At 51.7% G+C, this 26,294-nt stretch overlaps 1 protein-coding gene across 1 annotated transcript in view; it reads right to left on the minus strand.

The window, feature by feature from the left end:
* Positions 1-26,294, minus strand: part of bsnb (bassoon (presynaptic cytomatrix protein) b) — a 56,943-nt gene that overhangs the window by 8,423 nt on the left and 22,226 nt on the right. Inside the window, exons 5-8 of the mRNA XM_067237999.1 lie at positions 6,379-7,263; positions 616-5,127; positions 316-504; positions 1-237 (exon numbers count right to left, since the gene is read on the minus strand). The exon at positions 1-237 is cut by the window's left edge and continues 1,467 nt beyond it. Coding sequence (XP_067094100.1) covers positions 1-237; positions 316-504; positions 616-5,127; positions 6,379-7,263 — 5,823 coding nt within the window. The remainder of the gene's footprint in view (positions 238-315; positions 505-615; positions 5,128-6,378; positions 7,264-26,294) is intronic.

Consider the following 26,294-nt stretch of genomic DNA (forward strand, 5'->3'; position numbering starts at 1 on the left):
TTCTTTCTCCCTGTGCCGCTGCAGCTCCATGCGGTCTCTCTCCAGCTCCTCGTGCAGGCGCAGCTGGCGGAGCTTTTCCAGCTCCACGCGCTCTCGCTCCAGCTGCAGCATCTGCTCCTGCTGCTGTCGCAAGCGCTCCTCTTCCTTCTCCTTCTCCGGGTCGACAGGAGCAGCAATGGTGGTGCTGGCTGCCATTAGAGGAGCACCTTGGGAAGTAGATTGGGGCTGGGACTGGGGCTGTACCAGAGCTTGGGGCTGGGCCGGAGCTTGGGGCTGGGCCAGAGCTTGGGGCTGGGCTGGAGCTTGGGGCTGGGCTGGAGCTTGGGGTTGTGGTTGAGTTATTGGTTGAGGCTGAGATTGAGTCAAGGATAGAGCTTGAGTTTGAACTGGTAGCTGTTGAGTTTGCTGTTGGGACTGTAACTGCGCTTGCATCTGGGACTGTATCTGCGCTTGTATCTGGGACTGTATCTGCGCTTGCATCTGGGACTGCATCTGCGCTTGCATCTGCTGAGTCATTTGAGTTTGAATTTGAGCCTGAGGGACTAAGGGAGACTTATGTATCTCACTGTTTGCAGGAACTCCTGTGGATTGAATTGGCATTGCAGTAGTGCGGACACCAGCCACTGGTACATTTAGTGTGCCCAGTTGAGTAACGGGCTGCGCTGGCGGAAAGGTTGCAGAGGTGTGCGCCGCTACGGTTGCTGAAGGCTTCCCTAGGTATACTGGAGCCTCCTGACTGGAGGTGCTAGCGTCAGGGACACTGTCAGGCCCGAAGGCTACTGTGGGAAATTGGTTAGTGGAAGAAGGGTACCGGTAGGGTCCCTGTGTGGACAGAGGCATCCTTGGGGTCACTTGAGGCAACCTGGTGAGGCTGGCCAGTGGTACAGCAGTCACACCTGCAGGATAAGGCCGGTATATTCCCCTTGGCATGGGGTGCAGAACAGAGGAAGGCTGGGTGGTAATTGGCAAGGTAGAGGCTATAGGGGTGTTGATGGTTGAGTACATCATTCCGTCAGCTCCTCTTATAGCGGTGGGGTATAAGGCCCGTATACTTGCTTGTCTGGCATTTATCAGATTGGTTAGGGCATGGTTGTGTGATGTGGGTCTTCCATCTGGGCCATACAGTAGGCTGGCTCTTATTGATGCTAAGCTTTGCTGTAGATGTAGCCTTCCTGCAGGTCCTGCACCTCGTCCTGCACCAAACTGCATCAGTTCAGGGCTGTTAGCATACCGGTTCCCAAACTGGTCCATTGAGTTGAGAGCTGCACACATCCGGCTGATCTCTCTTGCAGTTGTGGCACTGTACTGGGCCAAGCTGGAGTCCTGTACACCTGCAAGCTCACGAGGACCGTAGCCGTACTCTGCGTTGATGTTGGACATGGAGCCATATCTCCTCAAGGGGAGCGGAGGGCCTGCCACATCACCTGTCTGGCGCAGGTCAGTGTAGGATCCATACTGTGCACCCATGCCAAGATACCCACCTTGATAGGCCTGATTCATGGTGCTCAGATCCACGGCCAAGTCCCCTGGATCGGTCCTCTGATAGTACTGAAGAGTTGCATCTGTTAGTTTGTTGTCAGACAAGGAAGGTTTAATCCTTTCTGGATGAGGTAAGGTGAACGATTTTCGTTCTTCTGGCATCCCTGGCATGCCTGCTACCTGGTAACCATCTGTTCCAGGTTGTCCAGCCTGTTGTTGCTGTTGCTGGCCGGTGTAATGCAGAGCAGGGGCAGGGCGGGACACTTGGGAAGGATCAGTGGTTGGGTTCTTGTCGGGTGTTGCTGTTGTGGACCCAGCACAGCTACCGCCAAAGGGGAGTTTGTACACAACGTCGCAACAAGCCACTTGGTTCTCAGGTTTGATTGGCCCGGTGAGATCCAAGACTTGGGGTGGAGGAGGAGGTAGAGGCTCATCTCGTTTCACCAGCTGAGACACCGTGGCCCCTTGTGACGAGCTGCTTTCATCCAGCTGCACCATCATAACATGGGGCTTGCCTGTGGACAGGTTCATCACCGTGGGCTTGTTCTTTAACTCTAAAGCCACCCCTCCATAGATGTCATGTGTACTGGTGTTTGGAGTAGCTCCTGCAGCAGGTTGTGGAGGGAGGGGAGATATTCTAGGAATGGCACTGACACTTACTACAGGTTGGGTAGTGCCAGAGCTCGTCTGACTCACTATAAGATCTTTCTTCAACAACAACGGCTGGACTTGGTTTGCCAGATTGTAACGAGCAAAGGATGATTGTTGGTGCTGCTGGAGCTGCTGCTCCAGGAGCTGCTGCTGCTGTAGAAGCTTCTGCTGTTGCAGCTGCAGCTGTTGCTGCTGGATGCCAAGGTCCTCCAGGCACGCATCGATTTTGGGAATGGACGGATCTGTGACCGGAGGTTTTGTTTGGGTCAAACACACAGCTGCTCCCACTCCTTGCCCAAGATCCATGCGGTTTTGGAGAGGATCTCCGTAGACCACCGGTTGCTTGGGCTGGGATATGAACATCGAGGCTGCGACTGTGACACTCACTGTTGTCGGGGTTGATACGGCCACATGTGGCTGCTCTTGTGCATTCAGGTTCATGATGAGAGGCTGCACAGCTGTGTGTCTACTGGAGGTCTGCTCCGACCCGAAGGAGTACCTCCTTGTGTCAGTCGCTAGAGATGTTAGATCCATGCCCTGATCTGTCATGATGATTGGAGTAGGCTTCAACGGGGCTCTCAGGTCCACCACATTCCCGCTAGGGTGCATTTGGCTCTGTTCTACAACCCTTGATGTGCCAGGGACATTGGAGATCCTGCACAAAGAAATATTTTCCATAGACATGGAGCCACGACTGTATGTGGTTGTGGTGGTCACTGTGCTCATACCGACATTCACCCTCTCTGCCGTTTGGACCCTCTGCAAGGCATGTTGAGGCGATTGCTGTGATTTCTGCGGGGACGTCGGCGAGCTTGTTGAGGGGGTCTGGGCACAATATAAGGGCTGGCGGATCACCTGTGTTGGTGAGGACAGAGGAGATGTTGAGGAGTTCACAGTCAGGGGCTTGGCAGGAGAGGTGGTTTCAGACCCCAGGGTTATCACCATCACTGGTGAATCTTGGGAGGACTGCTGCCGTGCCAGGCGGGGTGACACTGCCCTCTGAGGGACTCCGTGGGGTGTTATGGGGGAGGTTAGGCTACCAGCGCTGCCTTGGGAAGACAGCGCTTGGCCCCTCGCACTAGTGGGCCTGGGGGACTGGGCGTGAGTGGGGCTTTGTGTGGGGGAGGCTGAGGGGGAAACTGGTGGGCTGGGGCCTTTGAAGTAAGAGAAGACTTTGGATGTGAGTGAGGACGCTCCGGGGTCCTGGGGAACACCCTGAGCTGCCACGCTCACAGCCGGCCGTGACTGCGCCTGGGACTGGCTTGTAGTTACATGGGTGGGGGAAGTTGTGGCTGCGCTATACACCCCATACGATGCTATCGTGGTAGAAGGGGGAATGACACCTCCTATTTTGGCAGTCTGGGTCCTCATCCTGTCTTGGGTTTCTTTTGATAGATGCTGAGTTACACGAATCCCAGGGATTCTTGAGTCACTTCCAGAGAATGAGACAGGAGCAGCTGTTTGAGTGGGGCTGGAACCAGGGGTTAAAACTGTTCCTGTTTCGAGGTGTTTCCCAGCCGGCTGTGTAGCCCCAGATGGCTGTCTTGGGTGTGTCTGCTGCTGCCTCTGCATCATCTCTGCTTTCCTCATCATTTCCTCGTAAACCTCCTCTGCACTTTTCAGCGTCTTGTCTGATGGGGAGGTGGCTGTGGGTCGTTCTGTCGGGGAGTAGATTGACGTGAAGGTTGGCAAGTTGTACTCACTCCCTGACTTGTAGAGCTTGGAACCCAACATTTCAAACCCTTCAGCCTCAGAATCCATGGAGGGGGAGTACTCAGAGCAGGACGACCTGTGCAGCTCCTCCATCTCGGCCGCCTGTCTCAGCTCCTCCGTGGGGGAGGCGTCCTCGATGGGGGAGAGGTTGCTTGGGGGAGTCTTGGATCTCTCTCTGCGTCTCTGGGCCCTCAGCTCCTCCTTGTCTCGCTTGGTCTTCCTGGCAGTGCTGCGGATCCTCTGCTGCTCCAGGTCTCTCATCTGCTCCTGCTCTCTCAGTAGCTCCTCTTCCTCCCTCAGCTCGTCCTCCTCCGACGAGTCCTCAATGGTTGGCAGCAGGGGACCGTGGGAGCGGTGCCGGGCCTTCCTCTGCTGCTTGGCGTCCTCCAGCTTCTGCCGGCGGCTGGGGCTGCTGTCGCTGTCATCTTCCATGGATGACACAGATGTGGGAGACGTTCCGGAGGTATAGCTGGGAGTGGTGGCAGGAAGGGTGGAGGAATATTCGCCCCTGGACCTCTCCTCTGGCGACCCAGTCAGACTCTCCATCTCCAGCTCTGGTTCTCTCAGATCGTGCTCGGTGCTGAGTTCCATTTCGCGGTTGTAGCTGTTGGTGTTGTTCAGCTCGATGGTCTTGAACCGCCGCAGGCCTCCCTGGGAAGCCATCATCCCGTCATCGTCCGCACCATCAGCCCCTTTGGTGTCCTCCTCAAAACTACTGGAATGGTGAGTGAGACGTCGTTTCTCTTTTGCCAATTCCCCGCTGTGCTTGTGTCCTTTTTTAGTTTTCTGGTGCGCAAACCCTTCCACCCCTTCCCCCCCTTCCAGCCCTTCCAGCTCGTCCTCGTCCGCACTCATTTCCATGATCTGTCTCCTCATAAACTCCTCGTCCGTCAGCTCCTTGTGTGACTTCTTCTGCCTGGACGGGAGAGGCGAGAGGCCGCTCTCACTGCTGTCTTCCACATAGTCGTGGCGGAGCTTGCAGCTGAGCTCGTCCGACGACTCGTCCCTGGCTGCCTCCTCGTCAGAGTTGTAATCCCGGCCATCTCCAATGGACAGTGAGTGAGGCCTCTCCTCCCTGTGCCGGTCCGAAGTGGTCTTGGATTCGAGGAGAGGACGCATAGAGCTCTCCAACTTGGTGATCTCGGAGGGGCTGGAGGCTCCTTTCTCGTTCAGCTTCATCCCTTCTTCACGGATCTGTCCGGTGATCTCACCCTGGGAGCTGGAGATCCCATCGGAGGAGTAGCCGGTATCGCTCAGGCTCTGAGTGCTGGACTTGTTCGAGTCCTGAGGTAAGAGAGAGAGAGGGGGAGGGAAGAGAGAGAGAGGGAAGAAAGAGAGGGGGAAGAGAGAGAGAGGGGTGAAGGAAGAGAGAGGGGGGGAGAGAGGGGTGAGGGAAGAGAGAGACGCAGGTCAGATGCATTACTGCTGGCCTCTGTGGTCTGAGTTCATTCATGGCATCACTGCTAACTTTCTATCCCATCATTTTTCCAAACTCTTTCACTTTTATCTGATTTTTTTCACAGATGATAGGGATTTATAATTTAACTACTGAGATACATTCAGTCAGTATTCTTGCAAGGTGTTAGAAAATAAGCACTTTGCATTCAGTCATTGACAAATCACAAAGACAAAATATTATGTACACACAGATGACACAATATGAAGTTAAGACAAAGAATAAATCAAACAAACAAATAACAACAGTTTAACAAACCCAAAAACATTTTAGATACATGCTTGACTGATTTGTCTTTTCATTTGTCCTTATCATACAAGTAATGGTAGAGAATGAACAGCATGCAAAAATAAATCTCAATTATTAAATTATGATGTAAATGATGTAGTTGCATGTTTCATTTTGACTCAACAGATCAAGGATGACTGTGTTACTGGTGTACCAACATGCCTCCACACAATCACCTGGTACTCAGCTAACGCATGGATGGGAGGATGGATGGATGAAGCTAACAGATGGATGGATAGATGGAGCTAACGGATGGATGGATGGAGGGATGGAGGGATGGAGGGATGGATGGATGGAGGGATGGATGGATGGAGGGATGGAGGGAGGGATGGATGGATGGAGGGCTGGATGGAGGGATGGGAGGTGGAAAGGCGGCAGGACAGGGCTAACAGTGATGAGTCACCCTGATGATGATGATGATGATGATGATGATGATGATGTTAAAGGATTGTAAGGGATGTTGTTGATGTGCAGTGATGATGATGAAGAGCCTTTATCATACAGGATGAGGATGTGATGAATTATAAAGGATGAATTATGATGAGGCTTGAAGAACTAAATGATAAATGATGAAGATGATGATTTGTGATGGTTGACGATGATCAAGATGATCGTGCTGGTCATGGGAATGAGTCAGCAGGATGATGATGAGCGATGAAGATCATCCAACATCTAATAGACCACAAAGATGAAGATACCCCCGGCTGATAACAAAAACACATCCGTCAAAAAATCAAAAAGACAACAAACAAAGAAGAGTGGTAGAGGTGAGGAGGTAGCAGGCAGCTCACGTCATGGTGTCTTGACTTCTGGGAGTTGTCAGTCATCTTCTTCTGTTCTTTAGAGGCTGTTACCTCTGGAGCTCCCTTCTTGGGTGTGGCTTTGACATCTGCATCCTTCTGAGATTTAGTCGTGACTTTATTCTTCTCCTGGCCCTGCTGGGGTTTGCGGTTCTGGCTGGTACCGGAGGGTTTAACCTGGGATGTGGCCGTCTTAGCAGAGGTGGTTGTGGTCTTGGCCTGGGTGGTTCCAGCCTTGGCGGGGGTGGAAGCTGCCTTACCAGAGATGGGCTGGGCAGGGCCCTTGTTCTGGGCAGGGCCTTTACCCTGGGCGATGGTTTTGGTGGTACCCTTGGGTTGTGGGGAAGGTTTGGTTGTACCGTTGGGGTGGGGGGAAGGTTGGGTGGGGCCCTTGGGTTGAGGGGAGTGTTGAGGGGAGGGGTGGGTGGGGCCCTTAGGTTGAGGGAAGGCCTGGGCTGGGCCTTTGGGTTGAGGAGAGGCCTGGGCTGGGCCTTTGGATTGGGGGGAAGGTTGGGTGGGGCCTTTGGGTTGAGGAGAGGGGTGGGTGGGGCCCTTGGGTTGAGGAGAGGGGTGGGTGGGGCCCTTGGGCTGAGGAGAAGGGTGGGTGGGGCCTGTGGCTTGGGGGCAGTCCCCTGGCTGTTTGGCTGGGGAGGGAGGGCCACTTACTTGGGCACCTGAAGGTTTCTGTTGCTGTTGGGGGCCTGTGGGCCTAAGCCCTGCTTGCTGATTGGGCCCCCTCTGCTGAGGTGATTGTTGATTGGCTGGAGCGGGGTGGCGTGGGGATCCCATTGGCTGAGGAACAGGGGGTGTGGCATCACCCAGGCTCCCGGACAACGCTCTCTGGGTCTGGCAGTTGAGACAGAGCCATTCTTTCTTCTGAAAAACACAAAAAATCGAATCAGAAAATGCAACGTGTACACAAAATACACTTCCGAAGGCAGTAGACTAGGAACAACACACGCATTCACATAAACACAAAACAAACTCTCATACACACACACATTCATATGCAGAAAACAAACTCATACACACACATTCATTCATGTACACACAAAAACTCATATACACAAGCACACACCAAACCCATCATGTCTTATTCAACACAATATAATGGAAACATTTGCCTTCATAAATCAGTTGCCTTAGTCCTAAAGAAGATTATGTGGGTCACTGCTGGTAAAGCAGGTTGTGTGGATCACTGCTGGTAAAGCAGGTTGTGTGGGTCACTGCTGGTAAAGCAGGTTGTGTGGAACACTAATAATGTGTTCAAGCTCAGCTGTGAAGTTCTGTATAGGAAAGACTCAACTCTGGCAGTCTGCCAAACACAGTCAGGGCCTTAAACAAGCAATATGCTGACTCTGAACAGAGTGGACAAGGTGCCCAACACTGACCTCAATGCTGATATGAATGCAGGTGGGTCAAGTAGCATGTGTGACAGAAGATGGGTGAGGTGTGTCTGGTGTGAGGGATTAGGAGTGAAGTCAGGGTTGAAAATCTGATATCTTTAAGGGGAATAATTACATTTCTGGCCATGAGAGAAACTCCTAAAAACAGGTGACCTCAGTCCAAAGTACAGAGTTCAGAGTACTTTTACTTTTACATGATACAACTAAGAAAGCCAAAGATGAGATCTTTATAAAATATAAAATATATTTACAGATACCAAATATACAACTTTTGGTTTGCAATGAATTGGAACTATATTACAGCATACTGAGTGAGGGCACTATCTTGCACTCGGCGCAATTGACTTTGTACACCGACGCATCATTCCTATTTTGCACCCAAGGCAGAGCGGATTTTTCCTCCACAGACGCACGTCGGTAAATTAGGGAATGACTTTGCGTTCCCGGGGGCGGTTCAGCGAAAAAAGGAGGCATGTTCCGGCTCAAACGTTCCCTGGTGCTGTTTTGCGGTTTCAGAAAAAAATTCCGCCTCAGATCAGGAAAAACTAAGTTTTAAGTCAGTGACGCGTTATTCAGGTGCTATTTTAAGGGTGCATGCTTTACATAACGTAGCGTGTGCCAAGGAAAGGAAAAATATTAGCACACGAGGGAAATCATGAAGATGTGAAAAAAGGCATAAATGTAGCTTAGACATTTACCCAAATTATTCAGGCTAATTGCAGTAATGACGGATAAAACCTGTTTGACCAATAGTGGCAAGGCACATAGATATATAAGGACACCTGAAAAAGTGGGTTGTCCATCAAGAACCAGGAAACTAAATTCTGAAGATACCATGCGTGCGCCTGGCAAATCCGCCAAGATGCTCTTAGAATCCTGTGAAGGGAAACTATCAGGAAAGCTCATTTGACACAATCATGTATTTTTAAGTGGGGTCATCGCTGGCCAAGGGCTCTTAGGTGTTAACCCTGTACACAGGGAAGACATGTGCTTAATCATCTGACAACAGAAAGCTCTCTGAAACACATCAAGGGGTAAGGATGCCACTCAAATACAAATCGTCTCCATGGTTCGTGAAGCTGAGACACAGAGACAACCGCAAACAGTCCTGGAAGAATGCCTCGGCCTGACTCTAGGCAGTATCCCTCCTGTAAATATGCCTCTGCAGAAGCTCTCTCCTCCGTCACAGTCCTGCGCCTCACTGCAATACTGCTGGAGAATAGATCCTGACACACACATGCCTGAGCATGTGTCTGAGAGCCCATCAGTGGCAGGATATTAGCCGTAGCAGATTCTATTTCACATCTAAAGGGGGGCAGATCGATTACATCTTTCAGAGAGAGAGAAATGCTTCTAATATGGTGGTTATGGAGGCTGAAAGGAGAGATGACAGCCCAGTATTAGTTACTCAGCAAAGGCCTCACACTCATACACACACACTGCTCAGTTTTCTATGATTATCCTCTGCTTCAAGAAGAAAGAGAAAATGGCATCTGTGTCTTGGCCGCGACACACAGACAAAGAGAAAACAAAGTCAATAATGAACGACCTCATAAACACCTCAGTGGCTGATTACCATCTCTCCCATAAATCATGTCTGTTATTGTTGTAACCCTCAAAACAGGAAACGCGGGCGACGGCGATAAACCGGCCATGCAAATGCTCAGCTGGTAAACAAACAGGTCCAGGTGTTGAACGCTGCTATCGTAAAGGACATCTAGCTGCAGCCGGCTGAGCCCTTCAACGGCCACAACACAGCCGGCACTCGGCTGAAACGTTTTGAATGCCCCATAACCTTTCTATCATTTATCTAGTAATGTGTTAGGATAGGATTCACTAGATTTATAACAGCAAATGTAAGCTGCATGAAGCCACATCAGAATCTCATTGAAGATCCTGTGGCCTGTGTGGCCTGCTGAACGTAGGCCTACAGTGCAGAGAGAAGCAGAGATCATATCTATAATATAACAGAAGAGGTAGGCCTACAGAGCACAGCCACTGTAAAAGGGAGAGTCCAATCCGGACAGATCATTTAGCAGCGTTGTCTTTCGTGTGTGAGGGCCCGGAGGAGAACACTGACAGCATGACAGGGATGTTAATCTATCAGCCCCCAGAGACCACGGCTTCACACACTAGTCTCCAGTGATGTTAATCTATCAGCCCCCAGTGTGGTCTGTGGCCTGCTGTACACCCTGTGCCTGTGTCGGAGTGTGACAGTCCACTACAGCGTTTTTTAATCTTCTGCACCGCTTGCCTTCCCACAGTGCCCCACGCTCGGGGGCGTGTCTGACAAGTTAATACAGCGTTGTAGTTCCCTAAGGTCACTGTTGTAGTTTGTGTATAACGAAATCAATCGCTAGATTATGGCTAGCCACTACACATCTACTGTATGGCTGGCGAGTGACTGCCAGACAGCATTTCAAAGTTGAATGTCAATCATGTGCCGGGTGAGCTAGCTAGCTAGCTAGCACAGAATAAAGTTACGTAATGTGACGAGACTGAATTTAAAAGTACAAAAAACACACCAGGGACGCTGACAACATCGGCAACCCGGTGCCAGGCATCATGTTTTTGTTATCGAACAACACTGGGTGTGCAGGTCACACATACGATAAGTTTCTCCTCCATCTTGAAATAGGAAAAACCTAGAAACTCACACATACTCACGGTGCGTGTGTGTGTGAGTGCTCATGCCTGCTGTTTATGGGAGGGGTGTGTCTGTGTGTGGATGTTTGCTTGGTAATGTTTATGTGGGAATGGATGATGACTAAATCAAACCCATTTAGTCTCTTCGTGGAATATGTGTGTGTGTGGGCTCATTAGCAGGCCTGTGTGTGTGTGTCCTTGGGGATGTGCTCCGGTTGTGTAACGTCAGGTGATGGAACAGTGAGGACTCTAGTACACAGCTGGCAGGTGCGCTGAACTCTCTCTCTTCTCTCTTCTCTCTCCCCCCTCCTCACTCCCCTACACACACACTGCCCTCCTCACTCCCCTACACACACTGAACCTCCTCACTCCCCTACACACACTGAACCTCCTCACTCCATACACACATACTGCCCTCCTCACTCCCCTACACACACTGAACCTCCTCACTCCCCTACACACACTGAACCTCCTCACTCCCCTACACACATACTGCCCTCCTCACTCCCCTACACACACTGAACCTCCTCACTCCCCTACACACACACTGCCCTCCTCACTCCCCTACACACACTGAACCTCCTCACTCCCCTACACACACTGAACCTCCTCACTCCCCTACACACACATACAGCCCTCCTCACTCCCCTACACACACACTGCCCTCCTCACTCCCCTACACACACTGAACCTCCTCACTCCCCTACACACACACTGCCCTCCTCACTCCCCTACACACACACTGAACCTCCTCACTCCCCTACACACACACTGCCCTCCTCACTCCCCTACACACATACAGCCCTCCTCACTCCCCTACACACACACTGCCCTCCTCACTCCCCTACACACACACTGCCCTCCTCACTCCCCTACACACACACTGAACCTCCTCACTCCCCTACACACACACTGCCCTCCTCACTCCCCTACACACACACTGCCCTCCTCACTCCCCTACACACACACAGCCCTCCTCACTCCCCTACACACACTGAACCTCCTCACTCCCCTACACACACACTGCCCTCCTCACTCCCCTCCCCTCTCTTGTCGGTTGGTTGGTCATTCGATTGGTCTACAGAAATTGCAGTACGTGGGAGCAGCTATGGCGAATGTGTACTTGTTGAGAGATGTGTCCTAACTGTGTTCTGCGCTTCTCCTGCAGACCAAAACAGCACTGAGAATCCATCAACATCTGAATTGGTTAACTGGCTTTGACTGGAAGTGATCAATGCTCCTCCACAGAACAGCCTTTTATAACATTAGCTATTATGGCCACACAGCATATTGTCTATGTGACCTTTCATTAAATCAATTACAGGCCACATGTGCCCCATGTGACATGGCTAACAATTTACGCAATCGCCTCATTTTGTCATTATATTGCTGCTTTGGACTATTAGCCGAATTAAAATAATCTGTTTGAATTACAGTGTGTTCCAGCCAGCATGCAGCTCGTCCTGTCGCACCCAGCACTCCGAGGTCACTGGTCACCCAGTAATTAAGAGCTGCAGTGAACAGAGAGGAAGAGAGACAGGAAGGGAAAGAGACAGGAAGGGAGAGAGACAGGAAGGAAGAGAGACAGGAAGGGAGAGAGACAGGAAGGGAGAGAGACAGGAAGGAAAAGAGACAGGAAGGGAGAGAGACAGGAAGGGAGAGAGACAGGAAGGAAAAGAGACAGGAAGGGAGAGAGACAGGAAGGGAGAGAGACAGGAAGGGAGGGAGACAGGAAGGGAGACAGACAGGAAGGGAGAGAGACAGGAAGGAAGAGAGACAGGAAGGGACAGAGACAGGAAGGGAGAGAGACAGGAAGGGAGACAGACAGGAAGGGAGAGAGACAGGAAGGGAGAGAGACAGGAAGGGAGAGAGACAGGAAGGAAGAGAGACATGAAGGGAGAGAGACAGGAAGGGAGAGAGACAGGAAGGGAGAGCGTTGCAGAGATTTTGATCGCAGGTGGTACAGTTGTAAATGTAATTTTCTCGAGCGGCTGGACGGAGATAAAAAAAAAAGGATGTTTTCAAAAGTTTGGCAAAAGAGAGGCAGAAAGCTGAGTGTGGAGACTTTTCAAGGACGTGAAATTCTACTCATCAAACAAAGACAGGACGACCATGAGATCTAAGGCTGTGCTGGCCACAACCGCACACATCATCATCTAAACTCTACTGCAAAACCTTGCAAAACACAAACCTCCTAAAACACAAGTTGTGGAGGAGGGAGGGGGTGTGCTATAGACCAGAGCTCTGGAGGCCAGATGAAGACTTATTTATTGCTAATTCTTCCTGGATCCTCCCAACTCTGCTGGCAGCTGGACCGTGAGCGTGAGGGGGGAGGGAGGAGGGCGGAGGGTGGCATGCCAGGCAGACACCCTAGCTTTGTTTTGATCCCCCTCAAGTTCTCTACAGAGGAGCTAAATATAACCAGGTGCAGTTATCTCAGAAGCCACCATCTGTGCTGCCTGCAACCTTAATGAGATGGAACATTACAGTCGAGTCTGTCCGAGTGTGTGTTTATTGGTGTGTGAGAATGGGGGGGGGGGAGGTGGGGGGTCGATGAGGGAAACTTAATAGACAGAAGATTTCTGGTACAGCAAAAAAACATTAATGAATCCGTGCTCTTCCTGTACCTAGGAGTGCATGTTCAGACCTAGGAGTGCATGTTCAGACCTAGGAGTGCATGTTCAGACCTAGGAGTGCATGTTCAGACCTAGGAGTGCCGGTTCAGACCTAGGAGTGCATGTTCAGACCTAGGAGTGCCGGTTCAGACCTAGGAGTGCCGGTTCAGACCTAGGAGTGCCGGTTCAGACCTAGGAGTGCACGTTCAGACTTAGGAGTGCACGTTCAGACCTCGGAGTGCAATTTCAGACCTAGGAGTGCATGTTCAGACCTAGGAGTGCATGTTGAGTCACTAGTTTGGCCTGAATTACATCTTGACATCTCAAATAGGACACACCGAAAACACATAGACACACACGCCTTTGGGCCACACACTGACACACACACATGGTGGAGACGGCCTGGGGAGACAGTGTGTGACATACACATGGCCCTGTCAGCAGGGACTAATCCTGTCAGATGACAAGTCCTCCAGTGTGACTGTCCCATCCCTCCCTTCTAACGACATGTGAACCAGCCAGCAGGCTCCTCCTTCCTCCCTGTGTGCTGGGAGGCCCTGTGCTGTGAGGCCCTGTGTGCTGGGAGGCCCTGTGTGCTGTGAGGCCCTGTGTGCTGGGAGGCCCTGTGTGCTGGGAGGCCCTGTGTGCTGTGAGGTCCTGTGCTGTGTGGCCCTGTGTGCTGGGAGGCCCTGTGTGCTGGGAGGCCCTGTGTGCTGTGAGGTCCTGTGCTGTGAGGCCCTGTGTGCTGTGAGGCCCTGTGCTGTGTGCTGTGAGGCCCTGTGTGCTGTGAGGCCCTGTGCTGTGTGCTGTGAGGCCCTGTGTGCTGTGAGGCCCTGTGTGCTGTGAGGTCCTGTGCTGTGTGCTGTGAGGCCCTGTGTGCTGTGAGGCCCTGTGCTGTGTGCTGTGAGGCCCTGTGTGCTGTGAGGCCCTGTGTGCTGTGAGGCCCTGTGTGCTGTGAGGTCCTGTGTGCTGTGAGGTCCTGTGCTGTGTGCTGTGAGGCCCTGTGTGCTGTGAGGCCCTGTGCTGTGTGCTGTGAGGCCCTGTGTGCTGTGAGGCCCTGTGTGCTGTGTGGTCCTGAGTGCTGTGTGGTCCTGTGCTGTGTGGCCCTGTGTGCTGTTTGGCCCTGTGTGCTGTGTGGTCCTGTGTGCTGTGTGGTCCTGTGCTGTGTGGCCCTGTGTGCTGTGTGGTCCTGTGTGCTGTGTGGTCCTGTGTGCTGTGTGGTCCTGTGTGCTGTGTGGTCCTGTGTGCTGTGTGGTCCTGTGCTGTGTGCTGTGAGGCCCTGTGTGCTGTGTGGTCCTGTGTGCTGTGTGGTCATGTGCTGTGTGCTGTGAGGCCCTGTGTGCTGTGTGGTCCTGTGCTGTGTGCTGTGAGGTCCTGTGCTGTGAGGTCCTGTGCTGTGATGTCCTGTGCTGTGAGGTCCTGTGCTGTGTGCTGTTAGGCCCTGTGCTGTGAGGTCCTGTGCTGTGTGCTGTTAGGCCCTGTGCTGTGTGCTGGAAGGGCAAGGGAGAGGGAGAAGGGAGAGGGAGAGAGAGGGGGAGAGAGAGGGAGAGAGGGGGGGAGAGGGGTAGAAGCTGAGGGAGATAGCATAGAACAACCAGGGAAGGGAAGGGGGGAAATTCTCCATGTTGACAGTGGCTTTAGCTTTGCACAGCAGCTAGCTAGCGGCAGCGTAGCCTCCCTGGGGAGAGACCCAGCAGGGTGGAGGAGGGAGACCCAGCAGGGTGGAGGAGGGAGACCCAGCAGGGTGGGGGAGGGAGACCCAGCAGGGTGGAGGAGGGAGACCCAGCAGGGTGGAGGAGGGAGACCCAACAGGGTGGAGGAGGGAGACCCAGAAGGGTGGAGGAGGGAGACCCAGCAGGGTGGAGGAGGGAGACCCAGCAGGGTGGAGGAGGGAGACCCAACAGGGTGGAGGAGGGAGACCCAGCAGGGTGGAGGAGGGAGACCCAGCAGGGTGGAGGAGGGAGACCCAACAGGGTGGAGGAGGGAGACCCAGCAGGGTGGAGGAGGGAGACCCAGCAGGGTGGAGGAGGGAGACCCAACAGGGTGGAGGAGGGAGACCCAGCAGGGTGGAGGAGGGAGACCCAGCAGGGTGGAGGAGGGAGACCCAGCAGGGTGGAGGAGGGAGACCCAGCAGGGTGGAGGAGGGAGACCCAACAGGGTGGAGGAGGGAGACCCAGCAGGGTGGAGGAGGGAGACCCAACAGGGTGGAGGAGGGAGACCCAGCAGGGTGGAGGAGGGAGACCCAGCAGGGTGGAGGAGGGAGACCCAACAGGGTGGAGGAGGGAGACCCAACAGGGTGGAGGAGGGAGACCCAGCAGGGTGGAGGAGGGAGACCCAACAGGGTGGAGGAGGGAGACCCAGCAGGGTGGAGGAGGGAGACCCAGCAGGGTGGAGGAGGGAGACCCAACAGGGTGGAGGAGGGAGACCCAGCAGGGTGGAGGAGGGAGACCCAACAGGGTGGAGGAGGGAGACCCAGCAGGGTGGAGGAGGGAGACCCAACAGGGTGGAGGAGGGAGACCCAGCAGGGTGGAGGAGGGAGACCCAACAGGGTGGAGGAGGGAGACCCAGCAGGGTGGAGGAGGGAGACCCAACAGGGTGGAGGAGGGAGACCCAGCAGGGTGGAGACCCAGCAGGGTGGAGGAGGGAGACCCAACAGGGTGGAGGAGGGAGACCCAGCAGGGTGGAGACCCAGCAGGGTGGAGGAGGGAGACCCAGCAGGGTGGAGGAGGGAGACCCAGCAGGGTGGAGGAGGGAGACCCAGCAGGGTGGAGACCCAGCAGGGTGGAGGAGGGAGACCCAGCAGGGTGGAGGAGGGAGACCCAGCAGGGTGGAGGAGGGAGACCCAGCAGGGTGGAGGAGGGAGACCCAGCAGGGTGGAGGAGGAACTAGTTTCAGTAATGGTCATTTCATACAGTTTTGGCCCACGACACTAACAATCGTGGAACAGGGGGAATAAGTGAAAGGTGAGTGTGTGAGTGTGTGTGTGTGTGTGTGTGTTCTCAAGTGGACATGGTGGGCTCAGCATCTTAGTGAGATCATCTTGTTAGTGAGTTAACCTCATTGCCCAGTGGGGTTTTTGGCATCACAGGTCAGCTCAATTAGGAACTCTCACACACACACACACACACGCGCGCACACACACACATGCAGACACGCACGCAGGCAGGGAAGCACACACACACACACATACACACAGAAAGAAAGCTACAGAAAGCTACAGAGCTAGACTAGAAACAGTGATACACAGAGTGGACAGTGACAGGGTCTTAAACACTTACAGGGGACACAGTGTCACCTTCACCTGGCCTGCCATGTTTGATATCAGCAGGTGGGGGAGGCCTGTTACACCTGAGGCCAGGATGTGATGGAAATCCGGGAAAACATAAGGTATACATGTTTTATATCCAGGGTTATCCCCAACAAGGAACACATTGTAGAAAAGGGTCTGAACCAACTGTAGAGACAACAGACCTGAGCTGAATTAAAAGTTCTAATGCGATTAGCAAATACTGTCAAATATTTGCTGTAGGTAAACTCACTTCAATGAAACCCAAGTCCCAAATGGGCACACACTCAAGCAAATCAAATAAACCTCCGATCATTACAAATAGATTTGTCACTGGCTTGTCCTCATCTACAAGACCCTTCTTCACCGGACACCCCCCTACCTGGCTCACCTGCTGCATCCGCTTTCTGTCACGCACAACACCCGGTCCTCTCTCTATATCCAGTTAAAAATTCCCAAACACAAATCCATCCTAGGTCTAGCATCATTTCAGTCCGCTGCCGCCTCTGACTGGAATGCTCTGCAAAAACATCTCAAACTGGACACATTCATTTCCATCCCAGCCTTCAAAAAAAGCATTTCACTCATCCTCACCGATTTCTGTAAATGCTCTCTCACCTGTTAACCCCTCCCCTTAGTATTTGTTGTCCTATTCATCCCCATGGTCTGTCTCTATGATCTGTTGCCAACTGTCTAGTTTAGTCCTACTGTTGCACCAATGTTGCCTTGTCTGTTTCTCACCTGCCTGTATCCTCTGTTCATTCCTGCCAGTCAGTCTATGTCTTGATTGTGGTTGTTGTCTGGTGTAAATAGTTTGTGTCTTACTTTGTGTTCTTGTGCTTTTACTTTTTTTTTCTTCTCTGATTCCCTATGTACAAATGCCCTGTTTGTTTTTCTTCTGTATGTTGTACTGCTGTGGTTGTGTGCCGTTATGCTTTTAATCAGATTTTTATTCCATAGCCCCCTTCCCCTCACCCTCAAAAAGCTTTTGCTTTTTGACAGGCCATCTTTGTAAATAAGAATTTGTTCTTAAATGATTCTGCCTGGTTAAATAAAGGTGAAATAAAAATAAATAAAAATAAAAACCCAGCCCTGGTTGTAAGTGTGTGTGTGAGAGTGTGAGAGAGTGTGCGTGAAAACAAAACAGTTTTTTGTTATGTATTTGTTGCAGCAACTATAGGGGTAAAGGATACGATAGGGTTCTCTGTTCCCTGTACCTGTTCCAGACATCGTGAGTCCTCCAACGTTACAAGAGTTACACTCTGGTGAACGCCAGGGAAGGAGTCCGGCACGCTGTAGCACCCAGCCACCCACAGAGGGAGCCAGAGAGAGCAGGGAGGGAGGAGAGGCCTTCAGCAGGAAGTACCCCGTGGAAACAGAGAGGATGACGTCCTCGCAAACAAACTATCCCCTGTAGCCACCCTTCCAGCATGTTCTCTAGTTTGTAACTCTCAGACTCTGTATGAAGGTGGCATAATATACACACACACACACACCTAGTACACCACACACACACTTAGTACACCACACACACACCTAGTACACCACACACACACCTAGTACACCACACACACACACACACACACTTCCCTGTGCCTGTCAGTCGGGCATGTCTCTGGGCCCCCGGCCCCCTGCTGTAAGCAGGAAATGTCAGGCGTCGCACCCCCAGCCGAGCCAGGAATATTTCAGCTCATATTTGAGCTTCTCTTCCTCCTGATATCGTCCGCTCCTCGACCCTGCTCGCTCAGGGGGCCGTGTGTGTGACAACTCATCCTCTGGTCAACACAGCCTCGCTCTTCCCAAAGAAACTCTGATCATATTTAAAGACATCCACTGTATGTGGACATGGTGTATGTTATATGTGCATCAATGCAGTAGAGGCATGGGTTGTGTATGATCCAATATGCACAGGAAGTGGATACATCACAAACTAAATGTAAACAGAACTGGAGATTTTCGGGGACACGGAGTGTTCTAAAGCTTTTTGCTAACAATACAATCAGCTGGTAGTTGTAGTTTTTCTATGGATGCAAAGGATGCAAAAACTGTTTTTATCTTTTCTCAGACTGTTTGAATTCCCTGGTGGTTCTAATCCCTGAAAAACCGCCTCTTTATCTGCCAAACCAGTCATAACTATCACTGCAGTATCCAGCTGAGAACATATGGCAGAGATGGCAAAAGTACACATCCTTCACTCAAGTAGAAGTACAGATACTCATGTTTAAAAAGACTCTGGTAAAAGTTGAAGTGCTGACTACACTTTTTCACTCAAGTTTCGAAAAAAAAAAAATGGTTGTGTTTAAGTGTTCAACCATTCAAACTTTTTTTCCCCAAAAAGTTGTCAACCTTTTTCAACTTTTATTCTCAACGGAAAGAAGTTTTTTTCTAAACGGAATAAACGTTTTTTTCTAAATGGAAGAGAGAAAAAATTCTAAAGGGGGAAAAAAAATGTTTTGAAACATATTTTGTTTATTTAAAATTTCTTTGTAGTAGTTTGGATTTTGTATTTAGTTTGTGTCGTTTTTTTTCTAAACAGTTTGAGATTAGCTTTTCCCCTCATAAAGTTCTAAACGTAGACTCACTTACGTTTGTTGTGAGTGATAGCCAGGAAATGAAAAAAGGCGCAATGAAAATAAATAATATTGATAATTCCACCAAATACAGATTCAAACTAAAGTAACGAGCCTGGCTTGAAAATGTAAGGAGTGAAAGTAAAAAGTTTTTCGAAAAATTAACTGTACTCATACCAGAAAAATCTACTTCAGTACAGACACACACACACACACACACACACACACACACACACATCCATACACAGCTGGTGAGTAAGTGCCAGTAAAGACACATGGTCGTAATTAATGACTAGAAACTGAAGGTCAGAGGCAGAGAGGGTCACTGTGAATTATTAACACAATCGTGCAGGGGGGCCCAGGGGGGGCCCAGGGGGGCCCAGGGGGGCCCAGGGAGCCCAGGGGAGGGATGGGCCAAGGGGCCAGGGGGGCCCAGGGAGCCCAGGGGAGGGATGGGCCAAGGGGCCAGGGGGGCCCAGGGAGCCCAGGGGAGGGATGGGCCAAGGGGCCAGGGGGGCCCAGGGAGCCCAGGGGAGGGATGGGCCAAGGGGCCAGGGGGGGCCAGGGGGACAGTCTACCACTACACAGACAGATACATACAAGCATACACACACACACACACACACACACACACACACACACACACACACACACACACACACACACACACACACACACACACACACACACACACACACACAGAGCTGCCAGCTGCCAGCTGCCAAACAATCAGACTGAGTATTAGTGGATGGCAAATCCAATCGGATGTATAGCGACCTAACACAATGCTAAAGTACTCTGTTCTCTTTAAGATTAGCTTTTCCCCTCAGCACCTACATGGAAAATCCTAACTCTTCTTCTCTTGTTTGTCCGTGCAGACTGACTGTAGCGTCTGTGTCATCATTCAGTACATAAACCTGCACAGCACCACTACAGGCAAACCCAGGTGAACTATTATTTAAATTACATTAAAAAAACATGTAATATTGAATTATAAAAGTATTTGAAAGTAACTGAGGTGCATAGGATTCCCTTCCCAGTTGACTCGTGTGAGTGACTCCACCACTGGTGAGTCAACCACTGTGAGTGACTCCACCACTGTGAGTGACTCCACCACTGTGAGTGACTCCACCACTGTGAGTGACTCCACCACTGTGAGTGACTCCACCACTGTGAGTGACTCCACCACTGGTGAGTCAACCACTGTGAGTGACTCCACCACTGTGAGTGACTCCACCACTGTGAGTGACTCCACCACTGTGAGTGACTCCACCACTGTGAGTGACTCCACCACTGTGAGTGACTCCACCACTGGTGAGTCAACCACTGTGAGTGACTCCACCACTGTGAGTGACTCCACCACTGTGAGTGACTCCACCACTGTGAGTGACTCCACCACTGTGAGTGACTCCACCACTGTGAGTGACTCCACCACTGTGAGTGACTCCACCACTGTGAGTGACTCCACCACTGTGAGTGACTCCACCACTGTGAGTGACTCCACCACTGTGAGTGACTCCACCACTGTGAGTGACTCCACCACTGTGAGTGACTCCACCACTGTGAGTGACTCCACCACTGTGAGTGACTCCACCACTGTGAGTGACAACAATTCAAGCACACTCAGCTACTTTGCAGTGTTACTGTAACAAATAATTAACGACTCAAATCTGGTGCAGTAGCAGTCAATGACACACGCACGCATGCACACACACACACACGCACACGCACACACACACACACACACACACACACAAGCCATGCTGACAGATCGGGAGGAGTCAGCAGGTATGTGGGTCAATCCCCCGGGATTCCTTCCCTGGCGGCCACAAGGTGCGGCCTGCGGGATTAGAGAGGAAATGAAGGATCATCCATGAGAGTCAGCAGGACTCTGGCCTGCACCATCATGCAGCCCTCCATTATGCAGCCCTCTGGGCCACCATGCAGCCCTCTGGGCCACCATGCAGCCCTCCACCATGCAGCCCTCTGGGCCACCATGCAGCCCTCCACCATGCAGCCCTCTGGGCCACCATGCAGCCCTCTGGGCCGCCATGCAGCCCTCTGGGCCACCATGCAGCCCTCTGGGCCGCCATGCAGCCCTCTGGGCCGCCATGCAGCCCTCTGGGCCGCCATGCAGCCCTCCACCATGCAGCTCTCTGGGCCACCATGCAGCCCTCTGGGCCACCATGCAGCCCTCCACCATGCAGCTCTCTGGGCCACCATGCAGCCCTCTGGGCCACCATGCAGCCCTCCACCATGCAGCCCTCTGGGCCACCATGCAGCTCTCTGGGCCACCATGCAGCCCTCTGGGTCACCATGCAGCCCTCTGGGCCACCATGCAGCCCTCTGGGCCACCATGCAGCCCTCTGGGCCACCATGCAGCTCTCTGGGCCACCATGCAGCCCTCTGGGCCACCATGCAGCCCTCCACCATGCAGCTCTCTGGGCCACCATGCAGCCCTCTGGGCCACCATGCAGCCCTCTGGGTCACCATGCAGCCCTCTGGGCCACTATGAACCCTCCACCATGCAGCCCTCTGGGCCACCATGCAGCCCCCCACCATGCAGCTCTCTGGGCCACCATGCAGCCCTCCACCATGCAGCCCTCCACCATGCAGCTCTCTGGGCCACCATGCAGCCCTCTGGGCCACCATGCAGCCCTCCACCATGCAGCTCTCTGGGCCACCATGCAGCCCTCCACCATGCAGCCCTCCACCATGCAGCTCTCTGGGCCACCATGCAGCCCTCCACCATGCAGCCCTCTGGGTTACAGTAGAACTACAGTAGAACTACAACACTGAAGCCCAGACCACACAGCAGGCCAGAAGACAGGACCATTCACTGTGTTGTGTGTTCATGCAGGACCATTCAGCTCTCCAGGGTCCTGAGAGCCAGGCTCACTATGCGCTGCCCGCTACAGCCTCCAGTTTAGAATGGATTTCACACTGTCTACTGTTTTACTGTTCTCCAGCACTCATAGCCAGGAACACACAGACACACACACAGAGGTGTTAACAGGTAAACAGACACACACACACACAAGCATGTGTGTGTGTGTTTTGATCCATGCTTCCCTGTCAGTCAGGTCGGGATCACCAGGGAGGTGCAGGATCACACTAAATGTCAGATTCCCCCTTCAGCTTTTTCTGTTCCCTTTCTAACTGTGCAGCATCCGTCCTCCAACCTGCTCTCCTGGGACACACTTGTGATGTCACTGTCAGAACAAAAACACATCCAGAGAGACTGACAGCTCGGCTACAAAGCCTAAAAACCCGCCACTATGACGGTTTTCAATAAGAGACGCATTAGAGGAACCTGTTAGTGTCGGACATCATCATTTGTCCTTTCTGTTCCGTCAACGAGTTCACATGGATATCCCTCTACTGTAGCAGTGTTCCACTGTGCTGTGGTTTTTACATGACATCGACAATATAATAATTGAGCAGGTGCTTTCATCCAAAGCGACATACAAGCATGTGAGATGAACAGAAAGAACAGTTAATTGTTGGGTCTGATGACGCCTGAGTTGACGTTGTCAAGCAAGGATGTGTCTCTGAGACAGGAGCTGAAGGTCTGAATGTCTCTGAGTTACTATTCCAACTAGAACACTTTCAAAAATGTTGTGTGTTTCAACACACATGCCTGTGTGCATGTGCGGCTATGTGTGTGACTGTGTGTGTGTGCGGCTGTGTGTGTGTGAGACATTTGTGACAGGGCAAGCGGATGTCTGACTGCTGTCGTTACTCTCTCAGACAAGCTGCATGTGTAATGTGTACAAACACCTAAATTACCCAGAATTACCCAGGTGTTTGGGGGTGGGGGGATTAGCTGACAGTACTTCCTGTCTCTGCGGGTCAGCTCAGTAATCAGGGTGATGGATGATGTGGAGGAGGAATGTTGCTACGGCAACTAGGCTTTTTAGAATTTCAAGCCTGGACTGGTGATGTGGGAGCAGAGAAAATCCACCTCCTGAATTGAATACAAATATCAATGTATTTATTCGAACGCATGCCAATTCCGTTTGGGCGTCGTAAATATATATTTCCCAGAGTCTGATGTAACGATGCATGTGTGTTGATGGAGGGCCGTCTGATGTAACGATGCATGTGTGTTGATGGAGGGCAGTCTGATGTAACGATGCATGTGTGTTGATGGAGGGCAGTCTGATGTAACGATGCATGTGTGTTGATGGAGGGCCGTCTGATGTAACGATGCATGTGTGTTGATGGAGGGCAGTCTGATGTAACGATGCATGTGTGTTGATGGAGGGCAGTCTGATGTAACGATGCATGTGTGTTGATGGAGGGCCGTCTGATGTAACGATGCATGTGTGTTGATGGAGGGCCGTCTGATGTAACGATGCATGTGTGTTGATGGAGGGCAGTCTGATGTAACGATGCATGTGTGTTGATGGAGGGCCGTCTGATGTAACGATGCATGTGTGTTGATGGAGGGCCGTCTGATGTAACGATGCATGTGTGTTGATGGAGGGCCGTCTGATGTAACGATGCATGTGTGTTGATGGAGGGCAGTCTGATGTAACGATGCATGTGTGTTGATGGAGGGCAGTCTGATGTAACGATGCATGTGTGTTGATGGAGGGCAGTCTGATGTAACGATGCATGTGTGTTGATGGTGGGCCGTCTGATGTAACGATGCATGTGTGTTGATGGAGGGCAGTCTGATGTAACGATGCATGTGTGTTGATGGAGGGCAGTCTGATGTAACGATGCATGTGTGTTGATGGAGGGCAGTCTGATGTAACGATGCATGTGTGTTGATGGTGGGCCGTCTGATGTAACGATGCATGTGTGTTGATGGAGGGCAGTCTGATGTAACGATGCATGTGTGTTGATGGAGGGCCGTCTCTCCCAGAACGCCCTGCTGGGGGCGACATATCGTTCTCTTCCTCACCTCCTGCTTGAACTGAGACACAGTTCAAGCTACTGACATGCCAAACCCTCAGCACTAAAGATATTGTTATTGTTTTGTTTCAATGCACAAGTGCACACATGTATCACTTCTGGATAACAGTCCCTCATGAGTGTGTGTGTGTGTGTGCAGCGAGGCCCCTGGGGCCGGGGTGCAGGAGGTCATCCATGTTTACTGCCCTTTATTTACCCTCTCTGTCTGTCTGTGTTTGTCAGCATGATGACAGCAGTAGGGGACCCGGTCATGGGCTCCTGTTTAGGAACAGGACACAGCCCTCACTCACACAGCCCTCACTCACTCACACGGCCCTCACTCACTCACACGGCCCTCACTCACTCACACAACCCTCACTCACTCACACAACCCTCACTCACTCACTCAGCCCTCACTCACTCACTCAGCCCTCACTCACTCACACAGCCCTCACTCACTCACACAACCCTCACTCACTAACACGGCCCTCACTCACTCACTCAGCCCTCACTCACTCACACAGCCCTCACTCACTCACACAGCCCTCACTCACTCACACAACCCTCACTCACTAACACGGCCCTCACTCACTCACTCAGCCCTCACTCACTCACACAGCCCTCACTCACTCACACAGCCCTCACTCACTCACTCAGCCCTCACTCACTCACTCAGCCCTCACTCACTCACACAGCCCTCACTCACTAACACAACCCTCACTCACTCACACGGCCCTCACTCACTCACTCAGCCCTCACTCACTCACACAGCCCTCACTCACTCACACAACCCTCACTCACTCACACAACCCTCACTCACTCACACAACCCTCACTCACTCACTCAGCCCTCACTCACTCACTCAGCCCTCACTCACTCACTCAGCCCTCACTCACTCACACAACCCTCACTCACTCACACGGCCCTCACTCACTCACACAACCCTCACTCACTCACACAGCCCTCACTCACTCACTCAGCCCTCACTCACTCACTCACACAGCCCTCACTCACTCACTCACTCACTCACACAACCCTCACTCACACAACCCTCACTCACTCACACTCCTGTTTAGGAACAGGACAACTCACTCTCGCACTCTCTCACTCTCTCACTCTCTCACTCTCTCACTCTCTCACTCTCTCACTCTCTCACTCTCTCGTTCACCAGTATGGCCGACCTTTAACACAGCCTGGCTTCAGTGGCCTTGTTCTCCAGACTGCTTCCTTGAGTCATTAGGAATACATCACTGTACAATCATCTGTAGTTTTGTTTTCCTTTCGCGCAAACACACACACAGACATACACATCCCCACAATACAACTTCTACAAAGTCAGTGACGCCAATTTGCTTTGTCTCTGCTGTGTTTCCTGCTTGTGGTATTAAGGTCAATCTGTCAAGTCTGATAATTAGTGAAAGTATGAATGACAGTCTTTATTCCTTTCAGTCACAAAGCCAGGAAATACTGACACACAGAGCAGCTCAGATTAGTACTGGAAACATCTCTCTCTCTCTCTCTCTCCCTCTCTCTAGTCCTCTCGTATCCCATCAGTCAGTCTCTACACTGAAACTAGAGGAGAGAGCCGGTTCCTTTCCTCCACAAATCCCTCTTTCTTGTCTCCTCCATCATGCCTCAACCTCTCCATCCTCTCCTCCACAGTCTCTGGGGTCTCTCTCTCTTCGTACCAGACTTCATCAGCCATCCTTCACTCAACTCACACACCTCCACAGTTGTATTTAATGATGGCTGAAGTGCCAGCCAATGGTATCCAGAGAAAAATGGACTCTGCCAAATGAGGTTGCTGTGTACAGGCCAATCAGAGTGAAGTGAGGTTAAATGCTGACAGGGGCCAGGAGGTTCCTAGGGAGGCACCAGCTCTACACAACGTGTGTGTGTGTGTGTGTGTGTGTGTGTGTGTGTGTGTGTGTGTGTGTGTGTGTGTGTGTGTGTGTGAAAATGAGATTTACCATCTGTGTCTGTGTGTGCGGGCAAATAGAACGTTCTGTATTGTGCATGTGTATAGGTGTGTATGAGAGTGCATGTGTGTGTAAGAGAGTGCATGTGTGTGTATGAGAGTGCATGTGTGTAGGTGTGTATGAGAGTGCATGTGTGTGTATGAGAGTGCATGTGTGTGTTTTAACACATGCATGCATACATTCAAAATGTGTCTGGCCCTTTGACGGGATGTCAGAATGATGTCATTTCCTCTACACGCAATCAAAACAGAAGTTTACAGGAACACGACGATCTCACAAGAGGTGAATGAACCAACAGGATTGAATTTATCCACAGACATAACAGGCTGGCTGGAGAAGAAGTCACATGGTCTCGTCTGACAACAATACATCGCAGACCAACCTGGTGGGTCTCTAAAGGAACATTTCACTGATTTATCCTTAATGGAACCGTCTATAGTAGCTTGGCTCTGGGGTAAAACACACACACAAAGTGTGAGATTATTGGCAATTAAGAGGAAATA

This window comes from Osmerus mordax, chromosome 1 (assembly GCF_038355195.1).
Source record: "Osmerus mordax isolate fOsmMor3 chromosome 1, fOsmMor3.pri, whole genome shotgun sequence".
Lineage (NCBI taxonomy): Eukaryota > Metazoa > Chordata > Actinopteri > Osmeriformes > Osmeridae > Osmerus > Osmerus mordax.